Here is a 15,782-nt window from a genome sequence, read left to right as displayed (position 1 = left end):
TTCAAGAGTTGTGCGACTGCCCAGGACATCGTTAACGAATGTTACATAACACATTATGAGGCTTTACTTGCCAAAACCAAGATAACCCGCCGTGGTTGCTCAGTGGCTATGGTGTTGGGCTGCTGAGCACGAGGTCGCGGGATCGAATCCCGGCCACGGCGGCCGCATTTCGATGGGGGCGAAATGCGAAAACACCCGTGTGCTTAGATTTAGGTGCACGTTAAAGAACCCCAGGTGGTCAAAATTTCCGGAGTCCTCCACTACGGCGTGCCTCATAATCAGAAAGTGGTTTTGGCACGTAAAACCCCAAATATTATTATTATTATTAAAACCAAGATTTCATTTCAAAACCACGAAATATGGCTGCCGTGGTTGGGATTTGATCCCGAGACCTCGTGATCAGCAGCCGAACCCAATCAAAGCTAAGCAACTACGGAGGGGCAGGAATGTTGGCAGTAGGAGGAAGGTGACAGCCGGCACAATGAGACAATTTGTTCTCATCCTTATTGCGCGATTATCGGTTGCATCTGTCGAAGAATGACACCGTAGTATGCACTGTATTCAATGTGATGGAGTCCGCGTCCAATATTTCAGACTCGAATCATACTGTAACTACTGACGACCAGGCATCTCGCTAATACGTGCAGTCGCTTGACAGCTGCCGAGCGCTGGCGCCGGCCACGGGACCTACTTGACCTTTGTTCAACACTTGCCGGCATTCTCGCCTTATTTCGCACCATTGAGTTTCAGCTGAACTGCTTGAACAGCCAATTTATTTGCGCCAAGATTTGGCCATCCTGTCAACGTTATGGTTTCTTATATTTAAGACATCTTTTATATTTAGGCTAATGCTGTCCTGAAATTTCCAGCGGTTTCACCTTTCCCAAAATGCCCGCATTTTTGTCGGCCTCTGTTCATATTTTGGAGGATTTTTAATGCACGTCGAAACCATTGGGTGGCCCCCTGTCGAAGCTGCTCAAAAGTCATTTTGTATGCCTGAGGTCTTGTGCAAGCTTCTGCCTTCTTGCCGTTCATCAATCTCCTGATTTCTCTGTCAAGTGTATCCCATTTTGACGACTTTAATCCCACGGAAGTTGGCAACAATACAATGTGCATGGGATTAAAACTACTTAAATAAATTCTACTGTGGATACGACAGCAGCTTTTGCTCATTGTGAATGGAAATATTCCGTTAATGAGCGCCATTCTTAAGAGGAAGCTTTAGCTCCGGTGCTCCTATCTAAATACATGTAAAAGGAGAATTCGTTTTTCTCGTCAACTACTGCAGCAAATTTGACGAGGTTTGTTGCATTTAAAAGAAAAACTTTAAATCTAGTGACTGTTGGTTTCGAATTTTCGATTTACGGCTTCAATTTTTTAATAAAGAATGGCAAAATCGCAAATTTTCAGAAAACGAAACTTTCAAGTTTACAACTCCATAACTCAGCAAGGAAAAATGATATCGCAATTCTGTGAATTGTGCATAATAGCACATCTAAAGCGAACAAATTTAACATCTTACACACGAATCTAAAAAAAATTTAATAATATGTAATTACAACTTTTGCAGAACCCTTGTAAACAACGTAACAAATTCACATAAGATGTAAAATGACATATGAAATTTGTCCGCTTTGAATGACCTAACGGATGCCGTTCACAGAACCATGATATCTGATCTTGATGCTGAGCTATTAGTTTGTAAACTTCGTGCTTCTATTTTTTTCAAACTTCTGAATTTCTGAAAATCTTTTAAACAATATTCAAGCCCTAAATCAAAATTCCGCTTCCAACAGTCACTAGGATTTAACTTTATCTCTCAAATGCAACAAGTTTCATTAAAATCGGTCCAGGGGTTATCTCAGAAAAACGTTTTTGCGTTTTTACATCTATTTGAATAGGCCGCGTCGGAGTTGGGCCCGAGATAAAGCTTCCTCTTAAGCATTTAAATTGATAGTAAAAAAATTATGCGGATCCCATGTATGTGCGAATCGATGTAAGCAAAGCTTCCTGTGTTTGTTGTCATTGTCATATGTAATCTCCACAGAGTAGACAGGCACTCTCTAATGAAATGCTGTCAATTTTCGCCTGATTACGCTTGCCATTGTGATGCAAGTAAGCGTAACTTCAACACATTTTCTCAGGAATAAACACTGAATGAAATGCTGACGTCATCCTAAACAAGATCAACAAGCTCCGTAGTGCTCGATCTTATGATGTCCCTGTTCGTAAGCTTATATTCGTGATTTTTTTTTTGGGGGGGGGGGGGGCGATGTGTTCTTGTACCCTAGAGATGTCCCTCGGACGTCTCAGATGTGCTCGTTTTTATTCTCAAGTACCCAATGAAAACTCTCATCGCTGCAACTTCATGATGTCCTGGTTGCAGGCCACCATGGCGTGTCGCGCAAGTATGACCATGCTGATTCATTTGGGTTGACATATACTATTTTGTGCGTCATACTTCACCACATTCATTTTTCAAGCTATGCCAGAGCTCGAGAAGGGCGGCCAACTCACTACGTCCCTTTCCTCTGTTTACTTCTTCAAAGTGTTTGTTCATCGCTGTGGTTACTAAATACGCCCAGTGGTATGCTACCATTCAAGCCTTTCTGGCGGCTGAGCAACTGAAGTCGCAGGCTTTATTCAACATGGCGTCGACGTTCAATATGGCTATCCTCAATTACTTTTCGCGGACTTCGCTCACCGCCTGTTCTCCAGTGTCATCTCTTACACTACTCGCTCCTGCTAGACACAACACAAACACGCAACGACCTTAATGAAGTATCAATTACACGCTATACAATACTATATTTCGAGGTCATGTCGTTGTGCCAATACGGGCCGGCACCACGTATTGACGAAAGGGCATCACAGTGCCGATGCACGTTGCAGGTTACTGAATGAAGAAAACAGGAAACGACTGTTTTTCAGTTCTCGCAACATATTGTACACAGAACACAAGGCACCCACCACTATGACATTTTATTTATGACAACAGCGACACACTATGGCGGACTGATTTACTTCCTAAAGGGGTTCCATTTTATTTTTTCATCGAAGAACCGCAAGCACAGGTTGCGTCGCGCGTATACCGCAGCCACGTACTGTGGCCACGCTCCTTTTCCTCTAACAATGTGGCCCCCGGCGCCTTCACGCGCTCCCGTAGGTGGCGTATTGGACTGTAACTCCAGAAGTTTAAATACATAACCTCTTTGCACAGAAACGACGGCATGATTGTTAACATATTGTTGGCTTGGATACGTTTGGCACGAGGCCCAAGACCCTGTCTTCTAACGCGTTCTTATGTTTGCGTTCGCGTCTCTGTCATGAAGGGACGCGCACCGTAACATGCTGCAATGTTTCTTGCGTTGAGCGTAGGTAAGGCGAAAAACGCGGTTCTAAAATGTCTGTTCACTAACTTATGCAGTAAATCCATCTTTATAGTATTCGCGCAGTACAGTAGTAGTATAGTAAGAGTCACGAGTATGGCATCCGTAACCGCAAGCGTCACGCTATGGTCGTAACTTGTCGGGACAGCGTAGTTGCAATCCACAGGCCCTGCCACTAAGGAATACGTGGCTAGGCATGGCTGATGAATAAGTAATTGCGAAGATTGGTTTTCAGTAAATGTTTGTTACCAAGAACGGCGGGAGCTTATACTGCCGCAAAGGACTGACGCTGGGTGGTGACTCCAATCATTTACTCGGCACATCACACATCTACACTGGAATTGAACTGGTTTTGCCAACTCTTGCGTATATTCTCTCGCCTCTAAGCTGCGACTTCGCCTGTCACACGGGCCCAGCTTTTCCATCTGTCCCCCGCTTCTTTCCCAATCAGCTGAGACGTGCTTCCACTGATGCTTGCTCCTCCTTTTTCTCAATAAATGAAGGCATTCATTCATGCATTCTTAAGTTACCGAAGAAAATAGCGTGCCTTTATCTCCATAACCAGCCTGTCTCTAACCTGGACTCTCCCATCGCAAAACAAAGTTGCTGTGTTTCAAATGGCTGGACAATTTTGTAGGATGGCCAGTAGCACGGCGGGCAATTTTCGGTGGGTGACGAGACAGTATACATATAGAACACCTTCTCTGCCATATCCGCACTGAGTGCTCTGCTTCGTGAGCTACTATTAGCCGCTACGACGGAGTACGAAATGAAAGAAACCTAGCTGGGCTGGTCGCGGGCAGCTCTTTTTGGATTCGTGATGCGTCGATTTAAAAAACATATTTCTTATCTAAGCCTAACTGACAGCGATATAGGCCAGGTGAGTTACGGTAGCTCGTTGGTTTGGCCTAACGGCGCTCTTCACGCAGCATTTTCGTCTTATGCGTGTTTGCGAACCAGAATGAAAGACAGGAGGGTAACACGCCTTCCTGAAATGAAACATTCGGAATAACCCTTAGTTTGGCGGATGGATATATGTCGAGGGTCCCCGATGTGAACCACCTGCAAGTCTTTATCACCTTGCAAAGGGGAACTAAGATGAAACGTTGTCAAACGGATAAGCTTTTAATTATCATAACTATATCTTTATTGAAAGTTCTTACCATGAGATCAAAGCCAACTAATAAGCATTTAAGTTACCGGCGTTATTAAAACATCCTATTAATAAAAGGTTGCTGTGCTTTACAGCCTCCTAAATTAAAAAGGAAGTTATAAAAATAAACTGGTGCGGTAAATGTGTAAACGCAGATGCAAGAAAAGGCCTAGTCGGTTTCCCAGTATTCACTCAGTGAAGATGGAGCACCTCTATACTCTCACGTTGTAGTAATGTCAAGAACAAAACACTTCTAAAAGAGTCAGTCACGAATGTAACTCATTATAAGATGAGCTTGCGCTGGAAAAGAAAATAACACTCAAACATAACGATGGCTACGCGCAAAGTGCTTCCTCTGATTCCGATCTACGGATCAAGGCGTCGGTTCGTCAGATTGGAATACTCCTACATTGCAGCGCAATCTCGGGTCATCAAATGTGATGGAGAATGTACGCCAGTATTCGCTTCACGCGTGCAATCTGATAAGATAACGCCCTTTCGTTATTGAATCCGGACAAAATACTGGATATTAGAAACACATGCAGGCGCATCTTGAGCTAACTGATAACTTTGGAACTGTGGTTAGGCGCTAAATAAAGCCCCCCCCCCCCCCCCCCCCCACGATATCAATAAACAGAGAAAGCACGAAAGGGGACGCAATGTGTTGCTTTTGCGTGTTTTTGAGGAATTAGGTCTCCTTGTCGCTTAAGAAAATTGGCGGCTGGCTGATCGATGCACTTCGAACTGTTTTTGCTAATGCGATAAGTCTGTATGATTATTCTTCAAAAAAATTAAGATGCGCGATTTTACATGCCATAAGCGCGATCTGATTATGAGGCACGCCCTTGTGGGGGACTCCGTAAATTTGAACTACCTGGGCTTCTTTAACGTGCACTTAAGTCTGAGTACACGGGTGTTTTCACCCCCATCTAAATGTGTCAGCCGTGGCCGGGATTCGAGCCCGCGACTTCGTGCTAAGCAGCTCAACACCACAGCCACGGCGGATGATTATTCTTCTGTTCAAGTCGCTGTGATATGTATAAGATCGCCGTGTTATTAAGATGGCCAGTAGTATTTTATGCGTATTCACATTCGCATTTACGTCGTGTTCATTAAATATTCAGTTTAGAGTCACCGCTGTCCGTGTGTGCTTCTGTGTATTCCGTGTTGTTTGTTACTCTGGACAAATCAATCTGTAGATGAATTCTGAAGAAATGTGGGTTTTCATTTCAGGTTCTCTCGTAGAACAGTACTAAAATTAAATCGCGGGGCTGACAGGGAAGCATATTATGCGTCTGGGGAACTTACGCAGCACAACTTTTGTTATCACATTGTGAAGTCAATATTGCTGACGAAGTGCGTCGTAATAACGGGGCTGACTTTGTGCCGGGAAAGCTACAAGGTATTCATCCGGTATGTTCACTAATCCATGCAACTTCCTTCCTTTTTTTTTCTTTCCAGGAGGAACCTCGCCCTCATTACGCGAGAGACCACGTGAGTAGATGGCGCGATAATTAGTGTGCAAGGCTCTTCTTTGTGGGGTTTTTCTCGCCTGACTTCGCGGTGAAGTTTGCGAAGATAATTCAGAAAAACGATGGGACAAAGTTCTGCGGAGCGAAATTGTGCTCTGGCATTTTGGAGTAAACAAACGCGCCAATAATACCGCGAATACAGAGATAAGCTTGAAAATAACGATGTTAGAGTTTGAGATGAAAGCCAGCTTGGGTTATTTGCTTTGTCCGAGCGACACATTTCTCGCTGGGAATTACCTTTTTGCTCGCATCATCGCGTCCTTCTAGCAACGGTACTCGGAATTGCAAGGAACACTTATTCGACGCATACGCATCGTCAACTAGATAGTCCCGAACAATGTACCGCTGGCTGACGTTGGGTGTGTGCCGAAGTCTATTCGTTTGCAATATTAGCGCAGGCGCCGCAAGTCGCTCGTGAAGCATGAGGCAATGATTACGGCAGGTTCTAACATGTTAGCCGTGTCGTGTAAGAATATCTTAATCTGAGTATGAAAACGCGGTTTAAAGCACGGACATTTTCCGGAGGCAGTGTAATCACGCGGCTGTGCAGTTATGCGTGTCCTGACAAGAGCTTTCTTGCAGTTCGTATCACGGGCGAAACCCGAAGGCTATCAATCGAAGGCACGGCGGGATCAGTCCTAATCCGATGAAAAATGTGTCTTCGCGAGGATATTGCGTGACCACATGTGCTGTACGCTCACAAATATGTACAGTCGAAGCGAAAAAAAAAAAGAAAGCGCGAGGGACTGGTGTCCGGAGCCGCCGGATTGGCAAAGTCGCGACACGCGGCGCTGTTGTTCCCGAACGTGCCGATAGCGACAGTGTTAGGCACATGCCATTTTTCAAAGCAGGGGTGGCCGGCAGAAACCGACTAATCTTAAGTACCTCATTTCGAAAGCTACGGTATATCTTCCTACCAAGCTATATGCGCCAGCGTGGCTGCTCACGTGAGCCCATTTATTAGTGGCACTAGCACCGAGTGACGCTCTTGTTTCTTGCCCCGAACTTCCGGTTCGCCTCCTCAAACGACCGCGGCTGAAATTGAAGGTAAATCAGGAAAAAAGAGAGAGACAATAGTACAGTACAATACTCATGGTTTCATAATAGATATCATATCACAGCATAAGTTTGGTCACACGTTGAGTTACTGAAGTGTCTGGAATAATTAGAATTAATTAGAAGTCACGGATTACTGCACACAAAAGCACAGAATCGAGGACTTAAGAGACCCGCCACGTGAGCACGACTTTAGCGAAATTCCTGTAAATCCGGAATTATGAAGCGGAAGTAATGACGTCACTAATGAGTCGCACGCAAGAAGGGGGGGGGAGGCATGGTATTTAACTGGCTAATTAACGGAAAACAGTTGCCTCCGAGTTCGGTTCGTGCGTTGCGTTAGCCTTAAGTTATTCTAAAGAACACCAGGTTCTAAAGGTGCGAGTGCCGCTGAGAGACACCCATGTCAAAGACTAGGGTCGCCTACCATTATTTTTTGTTCGTGCTATGCACCAGCGTTGATGCATAGCTTAGCCGAAAATGAGGCATGCAATAACTCTCGAAATGCGGGCTCTAAAACGGGTCGGTTTCTGCTAGGCACACCTGCTTTGTAAAATGGAATGTGCCTGGCACTCTCCCTGTCGCCGCGCTCGGGATCAACAGCGCCGCGTGCCGCCATTTTTTCCGCTCCGGCCACCAGTCCCTTGCGCTAATATTTTCCCGCTGCGAGTGCACACCTTATTGTAACAATAAATATCGAAATCTTCAAATATGATTTGTAACGCGCGCTTTTCCAGCATACAGTGTAACCACGTGGGTGGGCTGGTCCTTCAGAATAAATGTCTATGGACGGGTTTTAATGCGATAGCTATGTTGCGATTTAAATGGGCTTCCGTGATAGCTGGGCCAGAGTCCCTGAGCGGGGAAAGGTAAGCACTATATTGCCGTTTCAGGAACATTGCCGCTAGAATTAGCGATCTTATTGTAAGTTTAGCGACACATTTTTCTATTTCGCGACCGGCGACCTTTTAAGCTACATGGCAGAACAATTGGCGACATTTTAGCGGCTTTTAATTTCGGAATGTTGCTTGGAAAATGACCCTGTGGAGAGCGCTTTGTTATTCAAGTGCAACATGTACGCGACCGAAATGGGCTGTATGAGGCGTATGCTCTGTGAGCATGATGAAAGAATGGTCGCCTTCACATTTGTGGCATTAATATGATTCACAGCACGCTCGCAAAATTCTTTTGAAAAAGAGCATTTACGAAACCAAAATAAATGGGTCCTGACGAACTTGTTCTGCACTTTCACAAGCTACGTTCGAGTGGCGGACACTTGCAAGAGTTATAGCAAGTAAATTTGCTATAATCTGTTGCACTCAATTCTGTGACGAGATTTTGAACGCAGCAGCTGAATAACAAGACAGATCGACTGCAGAAGGAGTAGATATTTTAGCAGGTGGGTCCGTTCACACGAATCTCTTGTGTTTTGGACAAATCAATACTGCGTGGAGCATTCAAGTAGACAAAGAGGCGAAAGTATGGCATTTGATCTGCATAAGGGTCACGTACTCAACGTCGTCGCGTTAACATGCCACCAATGTGCGTCGCAGGACATATCATATCCGTTGATGACCGCTGAGATGTAGAAGACATGCGGCGATAATATGAACCGCGTGGAGTTGCGGGGCAAGGAAGAAAATATTACTCGTGTACTTTTGGATTGTGCCGCCTTTGCAACTTCGCATTGTGAAGGAAAACGCTGAACCTTAGCTGTCATCGGCTGTGTTATGCAAGCAGATTGGCAAAATAAAGATCTACTACACACTGCGGGCAAATTCATTATTCCAAACTGAAATAGACCGTAGACAAACCTAAGACGTTTTGTTAAATGATATACTCTACGTTAGCCTACACCATAGGGTTCCAAAGCACCTGCGTTACCTAAGATTGACTAAAAAGCATTAGCGACACTGCAATAAATTTTTGCGAGAATTTAGCCATCATTTTTTCTCACTCTATAAAAGAATCACGACAACAGTGGTCAGCCGAGGCATAGTGGGATGGGATAGCTGGTTGACATTCATTTTGTTGACAGCACAACTGTACCCTGTCTTGATCACGTCATTTCACGAGACGTACAGAGGCACATGAGAGAAGGGAGACGGCGCGTGTGTGGGTGTCCGGGAGGGAGGCACTGGATTCTGCTATGCTTACCATGGAAGTATATAGTGGAAGGGGGATTAAATAAATGTACATGATAAATAATGTTTGGTGAGATAGGAGGAAAGAGATAGGAATAACTACATGCCAAGACAATGTAATTGTAAAAAAAAAATGACTAGAAGTTACAGATTTTAGCGTCGGTGCTATGCAGATATCGCCGTACACTTATCGCATAAGTAGGAGGCATTAGCGATAATGTATTACAGTCGCTCTTGTGTAGGATGAGTGCCTGTGAGTCTTCGTTTTTCCGCGTAGGTTTTCTTTGTCTCCAAGACGCAGAGTCAGTGGCATTCTCGATATGATAAATCACTTCACTAGAGAAGCGATTCCTGAAGTGGAATATGAACGCGTGTAAACAAAACGTTCTCCTAAGTCACTCGCGACTAATGGACCGCGGTGAATCTGTTTATATACAATATGCGTCTAGCTTATGCTATACAGCAGAAGTTTCTACGTGCCTATTATTCTCCGTTACTTGAAGCTGCTAAGTGTATTGGCTGAGCAATCAAATTATTATAACGACAGTAAACATTGAAGTGGCTAGCGCTGATCAATTAGGATTTCAAAAGGCTATTTCCGCTAATTTCACGGTAATGCAGTGAATCTGAAACGAAAAATAACAGCTAAATTTCAGTTTGAATTTCCCACCGTCGTCGGAGCGGCGGTACGTCTGCGTGACGTCATGAATTTCGAATTACTCGTATTTGCTAGTATTTGTCCAACTGCGGCTCAGAAAAGTGCTTTAAACTTGCTAGGTTCATTCATTGGCTCTCTTGAAATACAACGTAGTCCATCATAGAAAATTGACTATAGGCTCAGGCACATGCCGCCATTCTATTACGCGGTAGCGGTTCGCCGACTGGAGCAATGCGTGCTTGTACTAATTTCTTTCGCAGCGTAATCGACCGGACCCGGGAGCGCTTCATTATGCTCGCGATGACCACCATGCTCCTGCTCATCAGTGTCACAATGTTCGGCATACTCATCAGGCTGCTCACGCAGGACTGTGAGTGGAATGTATGCGTAGGTGTGCGTGTAGCGCAGCGTAGTGTAGTGTAGTGTATCATTCTGAGGGAGGGGGGGGGGGGGGGGCATCGGCATCGCTGTGGGTGACGCTGATGTAGCTAGAAAGAATGCTTATTCATATTTGCGAATTTAAACTTCTCGGGAGAACAATGAACAATAATGCGTAGCAGTAGCTTTATTTTCAATGTTTCGTACGGGGTTGCTGAAAAGCCTTGGAAGACAACATGCAGAACTGGCAAAATTGCATAGCCAACAATACTACCTAAATTTTATTTATATGGTTGGCATATCAAGTTATTCTTTTTTACCGTCCTCACGACCAACTTCTTTTGAAGTCGTGGATCGTTATGACATGCTTTGTTTTGACGCTCGCCACTCATTGAGTGACCTTTCTGCAGCTTTTTCATGGTAAACGTAACATTGTATGTATGAGTTTGCTACTTGCTCGCTTACAGTTTCAATACTATGACTTAAGGCAGGTAATTCATGACGAACTGGTAGATGTTCACCATAATAAACTCATCACCAGTTATCCAGAACTCGCGAACATACACTGACATCCATTTGGGCTCTCATATTTCTTTAAGGACTCCTGATGTGCAGGCTTATCCGATCTCATTCTAGAGTTCTGGGAGGGCCGTAAAAGCGGGATAAAAATAGAGTCACTCCACTTCGCGGAACAGACTGCGGCCTGTGCCACACTGTCAGAGCTATAATGCATTTCGAGTTCAGAAATCACTGCCGGTTCTCGAATTGTTTAAATTGCCAAGTGAGGTCGCAAAAAAATAAAGAAAGCTACACCCGTGCGCCGATTGCCTTAGAATTCACTACGACTGAACGCAGTTGAGGGAATGCACAGCGTGTTGTTCTATAAGGGTGTAACGCCAGTGGTGTATCGCGAGAACTAGCACAGGCAAACGCCACGGACGCCGAAGTTGTTCGCGTAGCGGTTGTTGAGCTGCGATTAATAAGGTCAAATGCAGTCTATCCTACACGCTTGACAGTTGTTTCCATAAATTTGTTAGTTTTCGTTGTCTATAGTTGCTTACCTGAGCGACAAGCAATTTGTCTTTATTAAGTTTCTCACACCATGTTCTTCTCTCTACCCAACAGTCGCGTCTTTCACGATGGTAGTAAGTAATCGCACGCATGGTTTCTTGTCTTCGTTCAGTACACTACCTTGTGTGTGGTATCTTCCGTTTGTGCGTGAATGAATTGCGCTTTGTTTTTTTCTCGCGTGCCGAATGCAACTACGGAGCGCATCGCTTAGTCGCAAGAACAGCCGCAGGGGTTCGGTACGAGCGCTTGCCGTGTTCTTGCCGTGGTGGCTGCTGAATACGTTCGGCAGATGCCCAGGAAATATTCGACTAGGTAGAGCCTCTCTACGTATTCCGCGTGTTTCGCCACCCTTTCTTTCTTTGGCGAAAGCGTCTGGTTGTGTGACATCGCTCTTAACCATGTACTAATCATTTTCCAGAAGCACGCGGCCCACTTAACGCCCAGCGAGAGTGAACCCCAGGACGTTTAGCGAGGCTTTACACGGCATTACCCAGCGCCCCGAAGCTCTGGAGAATGATCGCAAAGCTTACATTCCGGAGTTTTGGAAGTGGGAGGACGCTCATTTCACGTCCTGGAGCCACATTTTGCCGAGCGCTTAGTAGGCCGCAGATTTCTGACAAAAGGTTTGCTCGGCTCTCGTTCCAGGAATCTTGGCCGACGGATTCCAGCCAACGGTCCTGGGTGACGGGCCTTGTCTCGTTGTCAAGGGCTGTGAAGATAATCAGTCTTTCAATTTAAATCGCAAATAAATACAATAATTACCTCAAAGAAATGTCCGCAGAACAAACTGCGTATGATTAAACGCACAATGTAATCATACAATATTCTTATTCTTTTCCTTTTTGTCGGTGCCTGTACGCGCGGTTATGGTGTGGCCGTGGTGCCGCTTACAATTCACGGCAGACGCATTGCCGAATTTAAACAGGCGTTCGATAAACCACGCATCTTATCAAGGCTATAACGCGCTTTCCTTGTGTGAGATTCACTGGAACTCCGTTTCACAGCTTAGACAAATCTTTGAACAAGGCGAGCTTTTTCAACAACTGCTGAAATTTCCGTGACACGACCGATTGGGAGACACTTGGATTTATCGCTGGTGCGCTGCTTAGTAGGCACGCTGCTTATAGTGAAAGTGTTCTTCGCATTAGGGCAAACACATTGCGACCGAACGACACAAGAAAGGCCGACAGAAGCAACATTGTTGGCATCTGCCAGCAGAAGTGAGAGATTATGCTTTCTACTACTGGACGAGCTGACAGGAATCTGTTTCGTTTGGTTTAGTGCCTGTAGTTACAGCACAACCCACTACGGGGGATCGGCCATGAATCGGGCGGCAGTGGGTCGAAAAACTAAATACCTAAAATGGATATTTGTTTGCTGAAAATGAGATAATAAATTAATTCTAATCGTTAATAATAATTTTCATGCAATAGTTTTTTTAAAAGTAGAAGTTAATATTTTTGGTTTCTTGTTGTGGAAAACAATACAGTAAAACTAGCATGGAAGTCTCCTTGTTTGCATTACAAAATAATATATGACATCGTATACGTTCCTATTACAGTGTCCTAGTGCCGCCGCCCCCAGAGACAGAATGATAGGTAGCCTAATGGCTAATCCAAGTTGGTGGAAGGGACCTTCTAGAAGTCATTTTCTATGCACATTGAACCTACGGCACTCTATAAAGAAATGATTCATAGTTTCGGGTTCGTTGCAGTGAAAACATTTAGGAGAAGGTGCCAAACCAGGTCTATGGAATCTCTGTGCTGCGACAACCCACAACGTGCACTGAGCGTTGCACTCGCTTCACTGGCCAGGCGAACTTGCCGTTGGGCAAGGAAAACCGGGTGCGTGACTTCTGTGAATACGAACACGGTCTCTTTGGTTGCGTAGTACACGACATGAAATAAGTCACTAGCCGAGAAAAGAGTTTAAAGTTTGAATGTCTGTTGTAGCCCCGTCGCAAGCAACATCAGAGCCTGGTGGGCAGATTGGTGTTCATCTTGGTCGCATTGCACCTTTAGCAGAGGTGACAGACACGCTCAAGCGAAGACTCCGCATATTCTAATGCGTAGAAATTCTGGCCATTAACATCAACCCATATGGGTGATTGGACGATAGGGAGCTTATATGGCTAAAAAGTATCCTAGCTTTCGTCAAAGACCATCTCACAGACTGAGCAACGGCCTCCGAACCACTCTTGCGACAGATGCAGTGTAACTAGTAGGCTCTAGTTACACTATATGCTTAAAAGAAGCATCGATGGTGTACTAAAACTATCGTGGATCGCAGCTTTGAAGACACGGTCTGGTTCAAGACAACAAAAGCGCTGACTTCAAACGGAGTTTATTTACTGGTATGCAGCATATACGTACAAAGAAAATCTTGGTGTTAACAGCGAAATACGTAGACGGGGACAGAGGGCCCGGATGATGGCAGAGGGGCTCGGCCTCTCTGTACCGACGTGGGAGCGGCCCGCATCAGTTCGGACTGATCCCTCAGGACCTAAATAAAGTTCTTCATACCATACCATACCATACGCACGACGAATCAACTACGACGTTCAGCTTCAGTAACTATTCTGTAATGGGTCAAAGTTATTTTTCATTCGTTATCTCTTGTCCTCTGAGTAAAGCTTCTTCTGCATCACCCCATTGCGTATGCCGAAGACAGTCGAAGTTATCGAAGTTACGTCGCTTCAAAGGGGATTATTCGATGAAAAAACTATGTAGAATGCAGGCACTGTGAGAATTGATGTTAGGTAAGTGGTCTGCGCTATTTACGTTTATTTACGACCTTTGGTGGTGATAGTGACGGCATACGAACGCCGTGAGATTATAATAAATGTTACCTTGAGTAGACCACTTGTGTTTGTCTATGTAGTACACAAAAGAAATACGTGCTTGCTCAAGGCGTTGTTGAGCGCCATTATTGGTGGCTTGTGAGAAGGTTAGCACGGTGCATCGAATCGTTGCTGAAATTTTCGCTTTATGGATGGTCGCTTGAGTATTGTCATCTGGACACTGCGGTGTTGGCTTTGCGTCTGCACATCCTGCGTCAGTTCTCGGTATAGACGGTCGTGCATGGTGCTTTTTTGTTTCAGAAATAGCCAACGCGAGGCGTATCATACCTTGAAATTAATTTTTTCTAGTCATGTTTAGAAGTGGTGATAGGACCCCGAACTTGCCGTGCTTTCTGACCGTGCCTTTCTTCTCCCGTTTTCATCGCTCAGATGTTCTACAGACACCCAAAAGAGGAACGCCGCAAGGTTCAATTCTTTCACCACTACTCTTCAATATAGGGATGAAAGGACTAGCGGTGTAACTACAACGGATCCCAAACTCAGGACATGCGATTTACGCGGGCGACGTAACTTTCTGGACCGCAAAGGGATCTTTAGGGGAACGTCAGGAAACCCTCCAGAAGGCAATTAGCATTGTTGAGGATCATGTAACAAAAGCTGGCATGAATTGCGCCCCCGAGAAGTCCGAACTAATCCGAGTAAGAGCGCCTTATACACGAAAGGACGATAGACTTCCGATAAAGCTTGCTTTGGGAGGTCAAACAATACAGGAGGTATCTAAAGCTAGGATACCCGGACTATGGATACAGGAAAATGGAGCAGTAGGGCACGCGATCGCAAATCTCCGGAAAACGGTTAACAGCGTGTCTAGGATGATAAACAGAGTAGCAAGAAACAGAAAAGGCTTCAAGGAGGAAGAGACGATAAGGCTCGTACAGGCATTTATCATAAGCCGTGTAACCTCTGGCCTTCCTTTCCAAAATATATCAAACTCAGAGGAAACTTAAATAAACGCCCTTATACGCACAGCTTAAAGGTGGCGCTTGGTCTACCGATTTGCACTAGCACGACCCTTTTTAATGCAATGGGTATTAGCAACACATATGAAAAACTTGTGGCTGCAACACTGATCGCACAACGAGAAAGGCTCAATTCCACGAAGCAAGGTCGAACACTTCTCCGTCGATTAGGGTATCCACTCAGACCGGCGCATTGTAACGACCAAACAGAACACCTCCGACCGAACATACGAGCTCAGATCTCTGTGTCCCCAATCCCTAAAAACATGAGCGAGAAATACCACAGACAACGGCGCCTTGCATGGGCCAGGACACTCGAACGCAGGTTCCGTAGAAATCCGGAGGTTTATTACACGGACGCGTGCAAACGATAGCAAAACTTTCACTGTGGTAGCCACAAACGCACAAACTACTATTTCCGCAACACTCAGAACAGGGTCAGTGGACACAGGAGAGGCTACTGCGGTGGCTCTGGCTATACGTGACGCTGAAAATAGAGGACGCCCTGCGTTATATACTAACCGACTCGCAGTCGGCATGTCGCCTTTTCATGGCAGGCACCCTGCCCAAGCTCGCCACCAA

General features: G+C 45.2%; 1 protein-coding gene across 4 annotated transcripts in view; it reads left to right on the top strand.

The window, feature by feature from the left end:
* Positions 1 to 12,190, top strand: part of LOC135904278 (uncharacterized) — a 33,238-nt gene extending 21,048 nt beyond the window's left edge. Inside the window, exons 3-6 of one of the 4 annotated variants that reach the window (XM_065434906.1) lie at positions 6,004 to 6,036; positions 10,193 to 10,302; positions 11,436 to 11,455; positions 12,027 to 12,190. In XM_065434906.1, coding sequence (XP_065290978.1) covers positions 6,004 to 6,036; positions 10,193 to 10,302; positions 11,436 to 11,455; positions 12,027 to 12,130 — 267 coding nt within the window. In that variant the 3' untranslated portion in view covers positions 12,131 to 12,190. The other 3 variants (XM_065434907.1, XM_065434908.1, XM_065434909.1) reach the window with 3 other exon arrangements.
* Positions 12,191 to 15,782: the final 3,592 nt, after the last annotated feature.

This window comes from Dermacentor albipictus, chromosome 2, assembly GCF_038994185.2.
Source record: "Dermacentor albipictus isolate Rhodes 1998 colony chromosome 2, USDA_Dalb.pri_finalv2, whole genome shotgun sequence".
Classification (NCBI taxonomy): domain Eukaryota; kingdom Metazoa; phylum Arthropoda; class Arachnida; order Ixodida; family Ixodidae; genus Dermacentor; species Dermacentor albipictus.
This window is presented reverse-complemented; position numbering and strand designations above follow the sequence as displayed.